This window comes from Punica granatum, chromosome 3 (genome assembly GCF_007655135.1).
Source record: "Punica granatum isolate Tunisia-2019 chromosome 3, ASM765513v2, whole genome shotgun sequence".
Classification (NCBI taxonomy): Eukaryota; Viridiplantae; Streptophyta; class Magnoliopsida; order Myrtales; family Lythraceae; genus Punica; species Punica granatum.
Window position 1 is genome coordinate 34,143,576 of NC_045129.1, and position 16,033 is coordinate 34,159,608.

The 16,033-nt window shown below is 40.7% G+C and overlaps 1 protein-coding gene across 2 annotated transcripts; it reads right to left on the reverse strand.

Annotated features, from left to right (window-relative positions):
* Positions 1-6,634: 6,634 nt before the first annotated feature.
* On the reverse strand, positions 6,635-12,765 carry LOC116199473 (DEAD-box ATP-dependent RNA helicase 37-like). 2 transcript variants are annotated; one of them, XM_031529825.1, is made up of 8 exons: positions 12,595-12,765; positions 11,256-12,125; positions 11,078-11,161; positions 10,667-10,909; positions 9,837-10,004; positions 9,522-9,635; positions 8,551-9,093; positions 6,635-6,961 (listed from the first exon to the last, which is right to left on the reverse strand). In XM_031529825.1, the coding sequence occupies exons 2-7, from the start codon at positions 12,003-12,005 to the stop codon at positions 8,551-8,553; spliced, it is 1,902 nt and encodes a 633-aa protein (XP_031385685.1). In that variant the 5' UTR covers positions 12,006-12,125; positions 12,595-12,765; the 3' UTR covers positions 6,635-6,961. The 2 variants fall into 2 exon arrangements, with proteins under 2 accessions (XP_031385685.1, XP_031385684.1); XM_031529824.1 differs by lacking the exon at positions 6,635-6,961 and having other exon boundaries at positions 7,864-9,093; positions 12,595-12,764.
* Positions 12,766-16,033: the final 3,268 nt, after the last annotated feature.

Here is a 16,033-nt window from a genome sequence, read left to right on the forward strand (position 1 = left end):
AAAGTCCTGATGGATAAAGACGTAATAAACTAACCGTACCATGCCGGTGGATCCGTTAGCAGTTGATGCCAACATCCTTTTGCAATCTATTAGTATTACGCAAAGGGAAGCGGGCAATAAACTATAAGAATTAGGCTAGACAAATGTCATTAGCTAATCTATATGCGGAATACGGATCCCCCCTTGGCTTCTTCTCGCAGCATTTCGAGATTCTCGTAGCTTTCCATCGGTTATACCCAATGCAAAACTCGTGCGTTTTAAGCTGGGTCCTCGCCTATATAAGCCTACCACCAGACTTCCACACGAAGCAATAGCTACTCGAGCAAGAAGTACAAATAGCCATTGCAACTAAGCAGCTGCGAGTATGGATCGGGACAACCAGGTTTCTATGGGCGTAAGCTGGGGAAAGATTTATTAAAAACAGAGGCGGGACAGGGGGCGTCGTCAGGAGAATGGCAACGGCAAGTAGGAGGGTCCTTGTGGAGGAGCAAGACGAAGACATAAACAAGCTCATGACGCCTTCATCAGGAAGTTCAGGAACCAGCTCAAGATCCAGCAGGACGAGCCCTTCAAGCGGTACCGAGAGATGATAGCCGGAGGAGTGTGACAGGAGGTCGTGGAGCAGACAACGATTCATCCGACTTATAGTATCCTAACGTATAAAATCCGTGATTGGAATAACGAACATACTCTACTGTACGATTCTGCAATGACGTTGGTCATTTCATCTACATCAAATAGTAGCCCAATGTAATTACATTGAACACCTGGAAATCGTTCTCCTTTTGTTAACTTTTCTCGGTACCTTTTTACCACGAGAATTCCGATCAGCTTGTGCGTTCCTATTCTTAAATGGTTTAATAGTTACCTCTTTTTTTTTTTAATAAGTAAGCTGAAACACAACCATATTCACCGAAAATAAGGAAATGGGAGCCGAGAATCGGAAAGCGACGAGCCCTGCAGTCCCTGTCCTGCCATAGGATTCTCGAAAATGAAAATGCCCCAAGTTCACCAGCAAATGAACTAGGAGCATCGAATCTGATACCCAGGACTCTCTAAGACGATAAAGCAGCAGTTGCAAACTTACCGAATAGTGCTCTTCTCTAGTTGCATCAGAGTCAAAAGTGGCATCGTCTAAAATTAGCATCAGATAATCGAAGAGGGTGTAAAGGACTTCAATTTAGAGACTGAGCTGTGGCAAAAAATTTGGAGACTATGAGCTACAATTTTGATCGGTGGACTATGGAACAAAGATTGATCGCGACTGTACTACAGGATAAAAGTGAACATCTCATTCTGGGTAACCGAAGATGGCATCAGTTTTCTGCGGTCATATTCCCCCTAATCTTGATCCAGTAAACTGTTTCATACAAGAAATCAAAGCTCGCTGGCATAACAGAGGGCTTGCAAGCAACACAAATCGAAAACACGCTGACCCTTTTAAAGTACCTCTACGAACGGTGCCGTAAATGTATTATCTTACTTCCAAGATCACATATCATCCGGCCCGTGTTTAAAACCAAGTGAGTAATTGTTGCATTTTGAAATGCTAGAGAGGGACCAGAATACAGAATATCAGACAATTCTATTGATGTTCAGGATGGATGGCTAATCCAACTCTTTGAAGGCCTTTGTCACCTTTGACCAACCAAAATTGATACAATTTCAATTCATTCCGACTGGAGACTCAGATCAGACATGTTGCCGGTGCGGCCTAATTTCATGCTGAACGTAACCCACGTGTTTAAACAAATGCTGTAAGTTACGAGATCCCATCATGAAAATTCTTGATGGATAAAGAAGTTATAAAATAACCACTAAGTGCTAAAATAACTATACCGTGAGGCCGAATCATTGGTTCTAAGACGTCCATCGCTGCCATTCTTGATCTGTTGAACACATTTTATCATTGGTCTGGCTTGAAGTTGAACCCTGAAAAGTCTGAAATATTTACGGGAGGCATCTCTGGGGAATCTGTGATTGATCTGATGACTTGGTCTGGTTTTAAAAGAGGTGTGCTCCTTGTGCGTTATTTAGGTCTCCCCCTTATATCTGGGAAACTCTCTTCAAGGAATTGTGAAGCCCTAACTGAGATAATTGTGAAAAAAATCAAGAGTTGGTATGTGAAGCACCTGTCTTATGCAGGTAGATTGCAATTGATCAACTCTGTCCTCTTTAGTATGGCCAGTTACTGATGCTCCCACTTCATTCTTTCGAAACAAGTTGTAAAGCTAGTGCATCAGAAATGTCGATCCTTCCTCTGGAAATGTCTCGAACATCACACAGGTGAGGGCAAAATCAATTGGGAGACCGTTTGTCTTCCCAAAGCTGAGGGAGGCCTCGGCATAAAAGATCTAAGTTTGTGGAACAAGGTTTGTGTGCTGAAAAACTTATGCTCCGTTTGTTTCCAAAGTCGTGATTTAAGATTTTAACTTTAACTTTAACTTAAAACACTACACAACAAAACACACATTTCAAAAGTCAAATTGGTGGGCCCCATATATTATTAAAATACAATCCCATTATAATTAATTATCTATACTTTCCATTCATTTCATATTTCAAAAGTCAAACTGATGGGCCCCATATATTTTTGTCTTCTTCTACAATCACAATCACAATTACAAATTCGTGACTTTAACTCCGAAAACAAACGCATTGTTATGGTCTCTCCTAGTGAGTTTAGGGTCCCTTTGGATTGTGTGGGCTAAGAAGCACTTAACAAAAGGCCGAAGTCTTTGGTCTTTACATACACCTGGAGATTGCTCATGAAATTGGAGGAAACTAATGCAACTTAGACCTCTAATGTTTCCTTATGTTAGTTGTGAAGTTGGCTCTGGTACAACAGTCTCATTTTGGCATGATACTTGGCTTCCAGTCGGTCCTTTGATCAAATTTTGCTGCAGAGGACTTCAATGCTTCCCTTCTCTTGGTAAGCATGTAAATGTTAGCGCTGTTCTAACGGAAGGCCATTGGCATTGGCCGAGGAGCTCTGACCCATAAGCTTCTTTGATCCAAGACATGGCCGCTAATCTCGAACCTTCCAACCAGGATAAAGTTTTATGGTCTCTTCACAAATTGGGGCAATATTCTCTTGCTAATGCCTGGCAGCAATCCAAGAATTGAATAGAGCAATGCAATTTGGTTTGATGGGCACTTTCCTCGTTCTTCTTTTATTAGTTGGCTCTGTATACATAACAGATTAGCGACGAAGGATCGTCTTTCCAAATGGGGGATTCAACTTGAAGCAACTGAATGTTATTTCTGTCGTATGCAGTGGAAGACTCGCGACCACCTCTTTTTTTATTGTCCAGTCACCCAAGGAATTTAGAGAAGTTTGTTGGCTCGAATCGGCCTACACCGAACACAAGTATGCTGGAGTACGGAATTTCGTTGGATTCTCTCTTCGAGGTAAGAAACTTGATGTGATTTGCCTGAAGTTACTTTAGACACACTACATTTACAACATATGGCGAGAGAGGAACACTAGAATCTATCAAGGACAAACCTCATCTATAGCGGCTATGGTTCGAAAGATCTTTGCAAATGTAAAAGCAAAGTTATATGTGCTCCCCCGATTCTCTCACAAAATTGTAAATTATATCCTAGTCCATCACATGTTTTAACCTCCTGATAGTGCTAATAGTTAATCAATTTTCTTTTGGGGTGTAGATTAGGAGTTCTTTGATATTGTTGATGTTGTACAGGGTAAATGGTCTTTTGATGTAAATCCTTTTGATTAATGAAAGTTTCTACCATTTATCCAAAAAAAAAGAATCATTGACACCTGATGCCAACACGCTTTATAGAGTAGCATAGACGAGTAAGAAACGATGTAGAGCCTTTAAAATAATCGTATTAGATAAATAAGTGGGCGAATAAACTATAAAGCCTTTAAATCTTTTTGCATTTTCCTAAATTTTATGCTAACCTCAGTTGGCTTCTCCTGGAAGCCTCAACGAGATTCTCTGAGGTTTCCTTCGCTTATACCCAATGCGAAACTCATGCATCTTAAGCTGAGATATCTGTCTACATAAGCACACGAGAACGAGACTTCGAGCCAAAGTGACGGTTAAAAGAGCTAGAAGTACAATTTTGCGCTGCAACTAAGTGTCTGCGGGTATGGAAGGGGAAAGCAAGGTTTCTACGTGCATAAGCAGGGGAAAGATTTGTGAAAGACGGAGAGGTGGGGAAGCCGAGATGAGAACGGCGACGGCGAGGAGGAGGGCCCGTAAAGGAGCCGGAAGAAGACATAGACCAGCTCACGGACTCCTTCATTAGGAAATTCAGGAACCAGCTCAAGATCCAACGGGATGAGTCCTTCAAGCGGTACCAAGAGATGATAGCCAGAGGAGTGTAAGCGGAGGTCGTGGAGCAGAGACAACGGTCTTCATCGAACCTATACTTCTCCAACGAACAAAAACCTATGATTGGAATAAGAACATATTTTACTCTATGACTCTACGATGACTTTGATTCTAGGATGATTTTGGTCGTTCGATCTATGTCATATACTAGACTAGATATATTAAAGAACATCTGGAAATTGTTCACTTTCTGTTTATTGGATCTATTCTCATGACCTTCAACGAACAGAATTCCGATTAGCATGTACACACTCCCATACAGAAACGGTTTAGTTAATACTCTTTTTCTCTTCATCAGAACTCGTCCAACTCATCAATAAGCAAGTCGAGACACTACCATATTCGCTGAAAATAAGGAAGAGGAAGCCGAAGCAACCAACCCTGCTATTGGTGTCATAGTATTCTTGAAACTCCAACCTTACCACCAAATGAACCGATTCTGATATTTGGGAATCTCTGAGAGAGACGATAAGGCTGCAATCTGAAACTTGTTATAAAGTTTAAATCCGAAATCGCTGAAGAAGAGTCGAAACTGTCAACGTCCTACATCAAGCACTTGATAATCGGAGAGGACAAGAGCAGGTTCAATCTGGAGCCTGTGGGTGCGTCAATTTTTTTATTGATTAGCAGACACAGGCATTGCTACTAGGAAACGTCCAAGGCCCTAGTGGATTTACCGTGATTTGCGTCTACGTGCGATAATTTTCTCAAGCCTCAACATCAGATGTTAAATATCAGTGTCCGTGAGATGCAAAGCGGTATCGAACATAAACATCTTTTAGGTTAAACAGCCAAATTTTACCGACACTCTATGTATTGGCACATTGAACAGCAGTAGTTTCGACTCCCGCATTGGTGAATAAGACGTCACTCTAATCACCCCGGTAGAGTGGCTCAAGAACCGACATCTCAAAAGGATGAAATAGGCATGAAATAAACCAAAACTCAATGCATTGGAAAGAGCTCCGATGTTTCTTTTTGGTGTCTTTATTGCTTGTCAAATGTATGGATAATTGAACAAGTTAGGATACACGGAAGAGCTAATCATTCGGGTTTCTCATGATGTTCCGTGTTTGTGGGATAGTTCGCTGGGCTAAGTGAATGAGTTCGATAGTGCTTTGAGTTTGTCATCGCTGGAACTGAATATGCAGTTCCAGACACAACCGGCTGGGTTCCGGCATTTTGGATTCCAGCTTCCTCCAAGCAACTTCCGGTAGTATTGCTAAAGCTAATTTTCTGTCATTCATCTATTCAGAATACGACTTGTCACGAAATCATGAAGAAATCTCTCGCGTGGAGATTAATGATGGATTTCATTGCAGCTTGTAGGCCCTGCAGATGAAGTTCCGATGCTAATCACGGAATAGCAGCCATCGAAATGAATGCACGGAGATGCTGCTTAATTTAACTGGCCATCCTGTGCCTTATCGGATTCTGCTCTTAGAAGAGAGTACGATATCTACTCCGAAACTGTGATTATGAATGTCGTAAACGTATCATCTTTCTTCCAAGTTCACATACCGTGCGGCCATGTCCAGCACCAAGCATGGCAGGCGTTATTCATTTCGGAATGCTAGAGGTTGATTAGAATATCAGAATTCTATTAAGGTTTCAGGGATGGATGTCTAATTTGACTCCCTGGAGGCCATTGTTGACTTTCAAATCTCCGTTGTTTACATCTTCCGATTGACTTCCGACTGAGATTTAGATGAAACGCGTGCCCTGCGCTGCCTAACTTCACACCAAACATAACCCGCGCGTGTTTAACGCCGTAAATTTGTGTTTTCATAGCATAACAAGATTCCATCACGAAAATTCCCGATGGTTAAATATGTGCTAAAATGATGCGGCCTAACTTCGCACCGAATGGAATCCACGTGTTTAATCTCGTAGTTTTTATATATCATAGTAACAAGATCCCATCACGAAATTTCACGATGGCTAAAGATGTGATAAAATAAGAGTCACGAATCCGTCAAATCATCGGTATCCAATGCCTACACGCTTTATAGAATAGCATAGACGGGTAAGAAACGAAGTAGAACCCTTAATATAATTGCAGTAGACGCACAAGTGAATAAATAAAGAGGTTAAAATATTTATAGCATCTTCCTAAATTTTATAATAATCTCAGTTGGCTTCTACTGGCAACCTTAACGAGTGCTTTCCATTGATTATACCCAATGCGAAACTCGTGCGTTTTAAGCCAAGATCTCTGCCAATATAAGCACACGAGACCGCGACTTCGACCCAAGGCAACAGCAGAGTCAAGCTAGAAGTACGATTTTTGCATTGCAAATAAGCTGCTGCAAGTATGGAACGGGAAAACAGGATATCTGCGTGCATAAGCAGGGGAAAGATTTGTGAAAGACAGAGAGGCGGGGAAGCCGAGATGAGACTGGCAATGGCAAGGAGGAGGGCGCCCATGGAGGAGCAGGAAGAAGACGTAAACGAGCTCGCAGACGCCTTCATCAGGAAGTTCAGGAACCAGCTCAAGATCCAGCGGAACGAGTCGCTCAAGCGGTAGTTACAGTGCCCGGATGTAGTGAGCAAACACCGATTCATCCAACCTATTCTTCCCTATAGAACAAAACCTGCAATAAGAATAAAACGAACGTATTTCACTCTGCGATTCTACAATGACTTTGGTCATTTTATCTACATCAAATGCTACCACTAATTCCATGTAACAGTAACACCAGGATATTGTTTCTCAATTTGTTTCTAGGAACCGTCGCAGGACCTACTACCACCAGAATTTCAATTAACATGTACTCTCCTATTTGGAGATGGTTTAATTTATACCCGTTTCATCTCCACGAGAACTCGTTCAACTCGTCATAAAAGCAAACCCAAAACACCACCACATTCACTGAAAATAAGGAAATAGAAGCCAAGAATCGGCAAGCGACCGTCCCTCGAATCAGTGCCGTAGGATTCTTGAAACTGAAACGCCCCACATTCTGAGAATGTGAAACAGCAATCTCAAACTGCCTATGTAGTCTAATTCCAATCATAGCAGATGAGACATAACGTCGTAAACCAAAGCATCAGATAATCGGGAGAAGAAATGAACAGGTTCCGCGTGGAGCCTATGGGCGCTTCAATTTTTTTATCGATAAGCAGACACAGGTATCGCTACTAGGAGATGCCTGGGCCCTCCTGGATTTACCATAATTCGCATCAACGCACGACCGTCAGATTCAACCAATGAGGACTGAGACATAAGATCAAGTGCTGAGTTCTCACTTACGTGTCATGCAAAGCGGCATCCAACATAAAACATCTTTAGGTTCAGCTGCAGACTTTTACCAGCAGTCTATGCACTGGCGCATTGAACACCAGTAGATCCGACTTCCGATTCAGTTACTAAGACATTAACTCTAAATACCATTACCTGGTCATTGAGTGGCTCGAGAAATGACATCCCAAACGGATGAGATAGCTCTAAAGACACCACAAAACTTAATGCATCAAAAAGAGCTACAAGGCAACAAAAACTGAAAAACCCATTGCTTTCTTTCAAAGTGATCATCTTTGTTATTTCAATCTCCGTCGAAACGTTAGAAGGAAAAGCCCTTACAGAGTTCCAACTCCTCAGAATAAAGGAAAGGGGGGACAACATTATCCTTCTCCACAGTGATATACTTTTTTCTGCAGGCTCAAAGCCCTCAAAACCCCTAACAAAATGGGCCGAAAGAAGAATCTGCCTACTAATCCGAAAATAAACAAAAACATATGCATCGAGATATATATGATAGAACCAACCGAACCAAACCGACACCCCTCCATCCATCTCCAACCCAGACACATTCTACCGACCCCATCTCCCCACCAATATTAACACCCAAAATGGCATCATATAGATCGATGAAAAGACAGCAAAGCCGCTCTCCCCCAACTATGCTAGAAGATTACTGTATTGACCCAAAGTCCCGCAAAAAATATATATATATGATACGCCCCTTCCCATTCAAAAGCACATCCCCCTCATCAGACAAACTATCACACGGTATATAATACAGCTAACGCTGGTTGGAATCCCCTAATCAGAGACTTGACAAAGAAAATAAGGCAAAAGAGAAAATATTAAGAAAACCCAGTACAGTAGAAGCGAGTGAATCTCCACAGCAGCACTTGGAGCAAACTCCGAGCGTAGTCAAGAAGAAAGAATTTCACCAACCTAATCCCATGCGCTGGTGACCCCAGAATTGTGGCCTCCACCTCCTCCATAGCCACCGCCTCCATATCCGCCGCCTCCGTATCCGCCGCCTCCATAGCTGCCGCCACCAGAACCTCCATAGCCGCCGCTGCTGCCACCATAGTAATCGGACCCGCCGCCCCGATTAAATGAACCCTCTCGCCGAAAATCGCGACCGCCAAACCTGCCTCCACCTGAGCGACGGTTCCTCCCTCCACCATATGAGGACCGAGCAGCATACCTTGAGAGCCAAGCAGGCACTTCTTGATTAGCTTCCTGCATCAGCTCAGCTAATGACCTTGCAAGTGATGCATTATTCTCATTGAAGAAGGCAGTAGCCAAACCACTCTTCCCAGCACGTCCTGTCCGTCCAATTCTGTGGACATAATCATCTATGTCATTCGGGAGGTCAAAATTGATCACATGGGCCACATGGGGAATGTCAAGGCCACGGGCTGCTACATCTGTGGCGACCAAAATAGGGGTCCTGCCACTTTTGAATGACCGCAGAGCCAACTCTCTTTCCTGCATTCATGTAAATGGGCATATAAAGATGACGGTTAATCAAATTAAAAAGCCAGAAAAAATAGTAAGTCACTGCAACCACCATGATTTTCAGCAGATGAAATCATTGCATAGGAAAAATAAGTCAGTAATGAAGACACAGTACAATAATTTTTCTTTTTTATAGTAAAAGAATAACACCGTCAAACAGTGTAAACAAAACACCCCCCCCCCCCAAAAAAAAAAAAAAAGTATGCAACAGTTTCCCTTCATACAGCTCAAATCATTCTTAGCAACATAACCACCAACTGCCGTTCAGTATTTATGTTCCAGCTTCATTGGTGCAGATTGAACACGAATTTTATCAAAGGACGGAAACAGCTTGGGCCCAAGATTGGTGGTGTAATTATAAAGACAAGCGAAGGAAAAAAAGAAAGAACAAGAAGCACCTGCTGTGTTCTATCTCCATGAATAGAGGTTGCTGGAAAACCGTTCATGCACAACCAATTCTCCAGAGAGTCAGCTCCCTTCTTCGTCTCCACAAAGACCAATGTCAGAGATTGCTGCAAAAGTCAAATATAAATCCCATTGTCAACAACTTTTTTCTCCAAGACTACCATGCTCTAATACAGACAATAACACCATCACAAATTAATGCTATGGGATTTGCATGGAAACTCTATATAGTCATGGATGGCCATCTCCTGTGGAAAAGTATGCAAGAAAAGGGGAAATGGATGGTTTGAGGCTTTAAGCATCATTACCTTGCTCTGAACACCATTCTCCCTCTGAGCGTGAAGAAGATCCATAAGATAACTTCTTTTGTCGGCATCATGAACAAACTCGACTCTTTGAACAATCAGATCAGTGCTAGAACCAACTCTTCCAACAGCCAGAAAGATATAATTTGAAAGAAAATCAGAGGCCAATCTCTGCAAAGCACAAAGCATTAGTAATTCTATGGATGAAATAGGAATGTCATCAGTAAGGTTATCAGACCACAAAGACAGACACTAATATTAATCAAGAGGAACTATTCAGCAAGACATGCATTCAGAGGTATCTACAAGTAGGTTCACATCCAGATCTTAAACAAGTAAGCTATTACAGTAAATTAGTAGAGCAGATGAAATTGACAAAATAAAAGAGCATAAATTAACCCTTTATTGAACCCTGTATTTTACCCTTCATGACAAATAAAAGAGCTCAAGCCAGCCGATTTTCACTTAGTTGCACTTTCTTGCAGAAACGAAAGCGTGGGGACAATAATCCTTTGCATAATAAATTAACCCTTTTATTTATAATGCTTCTCAACCAAACAACCACAATCCAAAATCTCTACTTTCATAGTCCGAACATGACAGCAGAAACTCGCATAAAAGAAGTGAAGACGGCAAAGAATAAAAACCAAGCATCCGATAAACAAAAGAGCATCAGCTTCAAACACGGTAAAAACTCAGATATTTGAACCTGAATCAATCAGGAGATTTAGGTTTAACCCCAATCTGACACAATACTCCTATGGTGTCAAAGATAATATCAACTTCAACAGCATGGCCGTAATCATAGGCAAATTTTCAAGGGAGGGACAGACCTGAATCTCTTTCGGGAAGGTAGCGCTAAATAACATCGTCTGTCTTTCGCCTGCGGGTGGCATGTCCATTTGTTCAACAATTTTTCTAATTTGAGGCTCAAAACCCATATCCAGCATTCGATCTGCCTCATCCAGCGTCAAGTACCTGATCATCTGTAATGAAACTCTAGCCCTCTCCAGCAAATCTACCAACCTCCCAGGTGTCGCAACAAGTATATCAACCCCTCTTTCCAATTCCCTTAGCTGGCAAGACATGAAATCTTCAGTTAGCATATAGACATACAAATTATATGCAGCACAATAAGATTGGACATAAGATAAACTTAAGAGCATGATCACATGCCAACAATAACCAAGAAGATACACAGGCAAATTAACAAAATAATATACAACATAGAATAAATTCCAAACCTGCTGATTTATTGGTGCACCTCCATAAGCAACCACCACCCTGACCCCCGTTTGATATGCAAATTTCCTAGCTTCTTCATGTATCTGCAGATGCACGCAAGAATTATTTCCTAATAAAACTAGTAGCAAGAATGTATAAGGATAGAACTCTTTTAATAATATTATTAGAAGAACTTACTTGATTCGAAAGCTCCCTTGTTGGTGATAAAATAAGAGCCAGGGGGTATACAGTACGTGCACCACGCGGCGGTCTCTGTACAGGCTGGCCTCCTCTCATGATTCCACTAATGATTGGGAAGCAGAAGGCAGCAGTCTTGCCAGAGCCAGTCTGAGCACATGCCATCAGATCCCGCCCTGTCAGGGAAATCGGTATTGAATAGCGCTGCACAGGTGTTGGCTTCACATACTTGCACCTCCGAATGTTCGCATTGAGGGCTTCACCCAGATCAATTTCTGCAAATGTATTGACAGGCGGCGGCACATTCTGCCCGCTTGTCTCCACGGGGATATCTTCATAGGCATCGAAGTTGATGCCAGAATTCTCTTGCTCACTAAACGGTTCCTCTGTTTCGGCATCATCTCCAAAGGGATTTACTTCCCGGTCTCTACCACCACCCCAGCTGCCACCTCTGGAGCCCCAGCCACCTCGTCCACCACCACCACCACCACCACCACCACCAGCATACCCTGATCTGCTGTTAAGATCATTGCGGGGACCTCCCCAACGGGACCCACCAGCAGCAGCTACCGGAGCAGCATTTGTTGGTGCAGGCGGATCTGATGCAGCTGGGCGGTTGCGGAGATGTGGAGGCACATAAGCACTTCGGGAAGAACCAGAGGCACCAGCAGGACCATTGTTGGCAGAAGATCCAGCTCCTACATTCTCAGCTGCGGAATTCGCAGCCAAATCTGCCCATGAAGCTCGCATATCGCGGTAAAATCACTCTCTCTTCCTTAAATTATGTTGAGCAGGCAACCAAAAGATAAAAAGCAGCAACAAATTCACTCTCAACTCTAACAAAGCCAAATCCACCGAGAATTGTTTCAGCTGTCAAAAGACGAACAACCTCATCAGCCCAAAAAAAAAAAAACACCGGACCAATCATCTCAGCGCTTCCTCCAGCTGAAGCCTGAAATTCCAATCCGATATGAACAAAAAAAAGAAAGAAACTGCAGCATATGGAGACGAACAACGAGCCCTACGCTTCCAAACAAGAATGCAACGATAAACCGAAAGCACGCACGCTAGCAGATGAAACCAGACCGGAAATGGAGAAAATCGAAGATTAGGTTTTAAGAAAGCCCCGCAACCGCAACCACAACCGCGAAATGCAAAGACGCCACCCACAAATCCGAGCAGTCCCGCACCAAAACACGAAAGCGTAGAAGCAAAGACACGGAGAAAGCCATGCACAGACACACCGCCCGAGCAAGGACGGAGAGGAGAGAACAGAAGCCGTGAAGAGCAGAGAGAGAGAGAGAGGGGAAGGGAGAGAAGGGAAGAAGGAGAGGCGAACCTGAGGAGCAGCGTTGCGTAGCGAAACCCTAGAATCCGACGGAGGGACGAAGATAAATTTTGGGAGAAGGGAAGGATTTGATGAAAGGAGAAAGAAGATCCAAACGTGAGAGAGAGAGAGAGAGAAACCCTAATTTACGTTATAACGAAGGCGGACGCAACCAAAATATCTCCCAACGCACAGCCCCCCCTTCCATCCGTCTCCCCTCCCTTTCTCTCTCTCTAGAAAAAAAAGGAGAATAGGGTGGGCCCACCCCCATTCCCTTTCTCTCTCTACCCTGTCTTTTGATTTGTATTTTAATTTTTCGACTAAAAATGTGGGAAATTCGAAATCTTTCAATTGTATTTTCTTTGTTTTTTTTCCTACCAGTCTCCGCCGCTTTTTTTTTTCTCATTGAAATTAATGGTCGAGAAAATTAATGAATCGGGCATCTCTCCTTCGGTGCTCCTTTTAGTTCACTCGTGTGTTTGTCTTTGAATTCGAAGGCTCGTCTTTTCCGCAGAGCTCGCAGATATTTTTTTCCGCTCCGTGATGCTGGATAGGTTAATACATTGAATTCAAAGTGATTATGATCTTCCTCACTCGAGAGTTTGGAAGAATTTGTGTGTTTGATTTTAGAGTTAAAATAAAGTTGAATTTTGATTTTAATTGAGTTATAATGATTGTATTGTTGAATTATGAGAAAAAGTATAAAGAAGTAATAAATAATTAAGAGAAAATGAGGTTGTGTTGTTGAATCAGTGTTATCAGAACCGGACCGGATGATGAACCGGAAGGGGTACGGGGTCATGGGTTTATGGGTCCAACCGGGGATTCGATGGGTCGGACCGCTCGTTTATTTAAAATAAAATAAATATTCATATTATTAAAAAAATTATGATAATTAAGATAAAAGTATGATGATTTTAAAGAAATATAACAATAGTATAAGAAAGTATCTATATTTAATATTTCTTACTTCAAAATAAATATTTTATTTTAATAAGTACTTAAAAGTAGAGTTAAAAGAACAAAAAAGTGGTGGTGGCTTGGTTGGTAGTATGTTAATATGAAAAGTAAGAGGTCATGAGTTCAAATCCTTACACAACCAACCAATTTTTACATTAAATAGGAAACCCATAAAAACCCATAGAACCGGCCGGTTTAATGAAATTTTGCTTAAAACCGGCCGGTTCAATGGGTCCGGCGGTTCAAAGTTGCCATTTCGATTTTTAGGCGAACCGGACCGGACTTGGTGCCGGTTCCCGGTCCGACCGGTCGAACCGGCCGGTCCGGTCCGGTTCTGATAACAATGTGTTGAATTGTTAAAAAAGTAATGAATAGTTAAGAGAATTTAGTATTAAAAATTAAATTGAGTATAATGGAATAGTATATGGGTTTATATATGGGGCCCACCTTTTTGAATTGGAAGAGTTGATTTTTGTTGTGTGGTGAGTAGAATTAAAATTATAGTTAAAATCTTATAATTATATTGCAAAACCAAACGGGGTATTATTTTTTGAAGTGGTTTTGAATCATGATTAATGAAGAACTTGGAAGATTTTGATCGATTTTCAAGATCGATGCCTTGACGCAGTTATAGAGCCTCATTCCTAGATGATCTGTAGAAGGCCCATAGGCAACGAGGGCAATTCGTTGGACTAGATCCCATCTTTTCGATTTACGGGAGTGGGCAGCAGTAACTTTCATAAAAAAAAAAATTTGAAAGACGATAAACAAATTTTCTTAAAAAGTTAGAATTTTAGAAGGCAATTGGTCCATCCATGGTAATAATCAATATGGAGTATAACTAAAATTAATTAATAAACTATGCATATTTGTAAATATTATGAATTCTCATTTGTTAATAGAAGATTATACTAATCAATATTTAATGAGATATAAAAGTTAACATTTCTCTCTATTAATCTTAATTTTTTATTTTTCGATATCTCCCGTTAGAAAATCATGATCTAAATATAATAGGCCGTAATTGGCCCGCTAATTTTAAGTGGATAAACTTTAATTGCAATACGAGCTTTATATTCATTAAAAGCACATTGTAGTCACAACCAAGTCAATAGCCAAGTGAGAACTAGTCTCAGTCAATAGATTGACGTAACCTTGCATTTTACCAAAAATAAGGACATTTATAATGTCACAAATAAAAAGAGATGAATTAAATTGGTGATAAATTGAAATAGGCTTTTTTACTAACGTTGGTTAGTTTTAGATGATTTTCTGCTTGTTCCGCTAGGCGAAGTTTTGGATCTTATGATTGTAGAAAATCTACAATCATAATAGCTTCATCTCTCAGTGAGCCAACCTTACTTGAACCTCGATTAATCGAATCCGTTTGATTTTCAAATACCATGTGGTGTAATAAAAAAAGTTTGTACATTTAAATTAAATAAAAGTTTAAAATTTTAATTTTTTAAAGAAAATAGTAGGGTGGGTCCTCGAGGATGGGGAAACCCACCCTACTTGCTCTTAGGACATGATGGACTCATTTTAATTTTTTTCGGTGTACAGTTTGATATCCAAAATTATAATTGGTCCTAACTAATTTGGTTGAGCCAAGTTGGCCCACTAAAGAATAAATTATCCCAACATGAATTTTTTTCCATTTACAATACTTGAATCTAATATCTTACTTAAGTCACAATGAAAGAGAAAAAATATATGAAATATATATATATATATATATCATAAAGTGAAAGTTAATAATTTATATTAATTGACACCCACACGATTTATATGATCCAAAAATAATAATCAGCACATAAAGCATAAGTAGGAGAGTTTTAGACTAAATTCATGTTAAGATCATAGTCAAAAGAGCAAAAGGCAGTTTACTGTTGACTGTTAGGAATCGGTAATGTTTGCCTCTAAAGTCGAAACTTTGCCATCCCGAACTTTGCATGGTGATCCCGAACCTCTATAAAAATAGACGCTTTGCCATTTCCGGTCAATTTTTAGACCAAAACATGTTGCATGTCTGAGAAGTTACCTTTCTAACGGGAAGAAAATCATTCGTAAGCCGATCCGACTTGATTGAATTAGTTGGAACCTAATTGAGGTTACAGATATCAAGATTCACACCAAAAAAATAAAATGATAAATTTTAAAAATTTATTAAATACGAAACAAGCGATCAAAGAGGGGGTGGGCTTCGCTAGCGACCTCGATCACCCCCCCTAAGAAAAAAAATAGATGTTTCACTTGATAATGGGATTAAAAAAAACAAAAGAGCAACTATTGTCCAATAATCTATTTCTTTATTTTTCGATTGAAGGAGTATAAAAATTTACATAAAAATTATATATTATATATAATATTGATTTCCATCTGCTAAATAGAGGGATAGAATTGTAAGATTATTCATCTCACCCTAATTAGTATGACCATGTGGTAATTTCATTTAAATATAGCTATATTATATTTAAATTATTATTTCTGG

Excerpts from the sequence above, each read along its gene's own strand:
- LOC116199473 (XM_031529825.1), bottom strand. The coding sequence starts at position 12,005 with ATGCGAGCTTCATGGGCAGATTTGGCTGCGAATTCCGCAGCTGAGAAT. Across the intron at positions 11,162-11,255 it reads CAAGGGAGCTTTCGAATCAA|ATACATGAAGAAGCTAGGAA; the intron begins GTAAGTTCTTCT and ends GTGCATCTGCAG. Across the intron at positions 10,005-10,666 it reads CCTTCCCGAAAGAGATTCAG|AGATTGGCCTCTGATTTTCT; the intron begins GTCTGTCCCTCC and ends TGTGCTTTGCAG.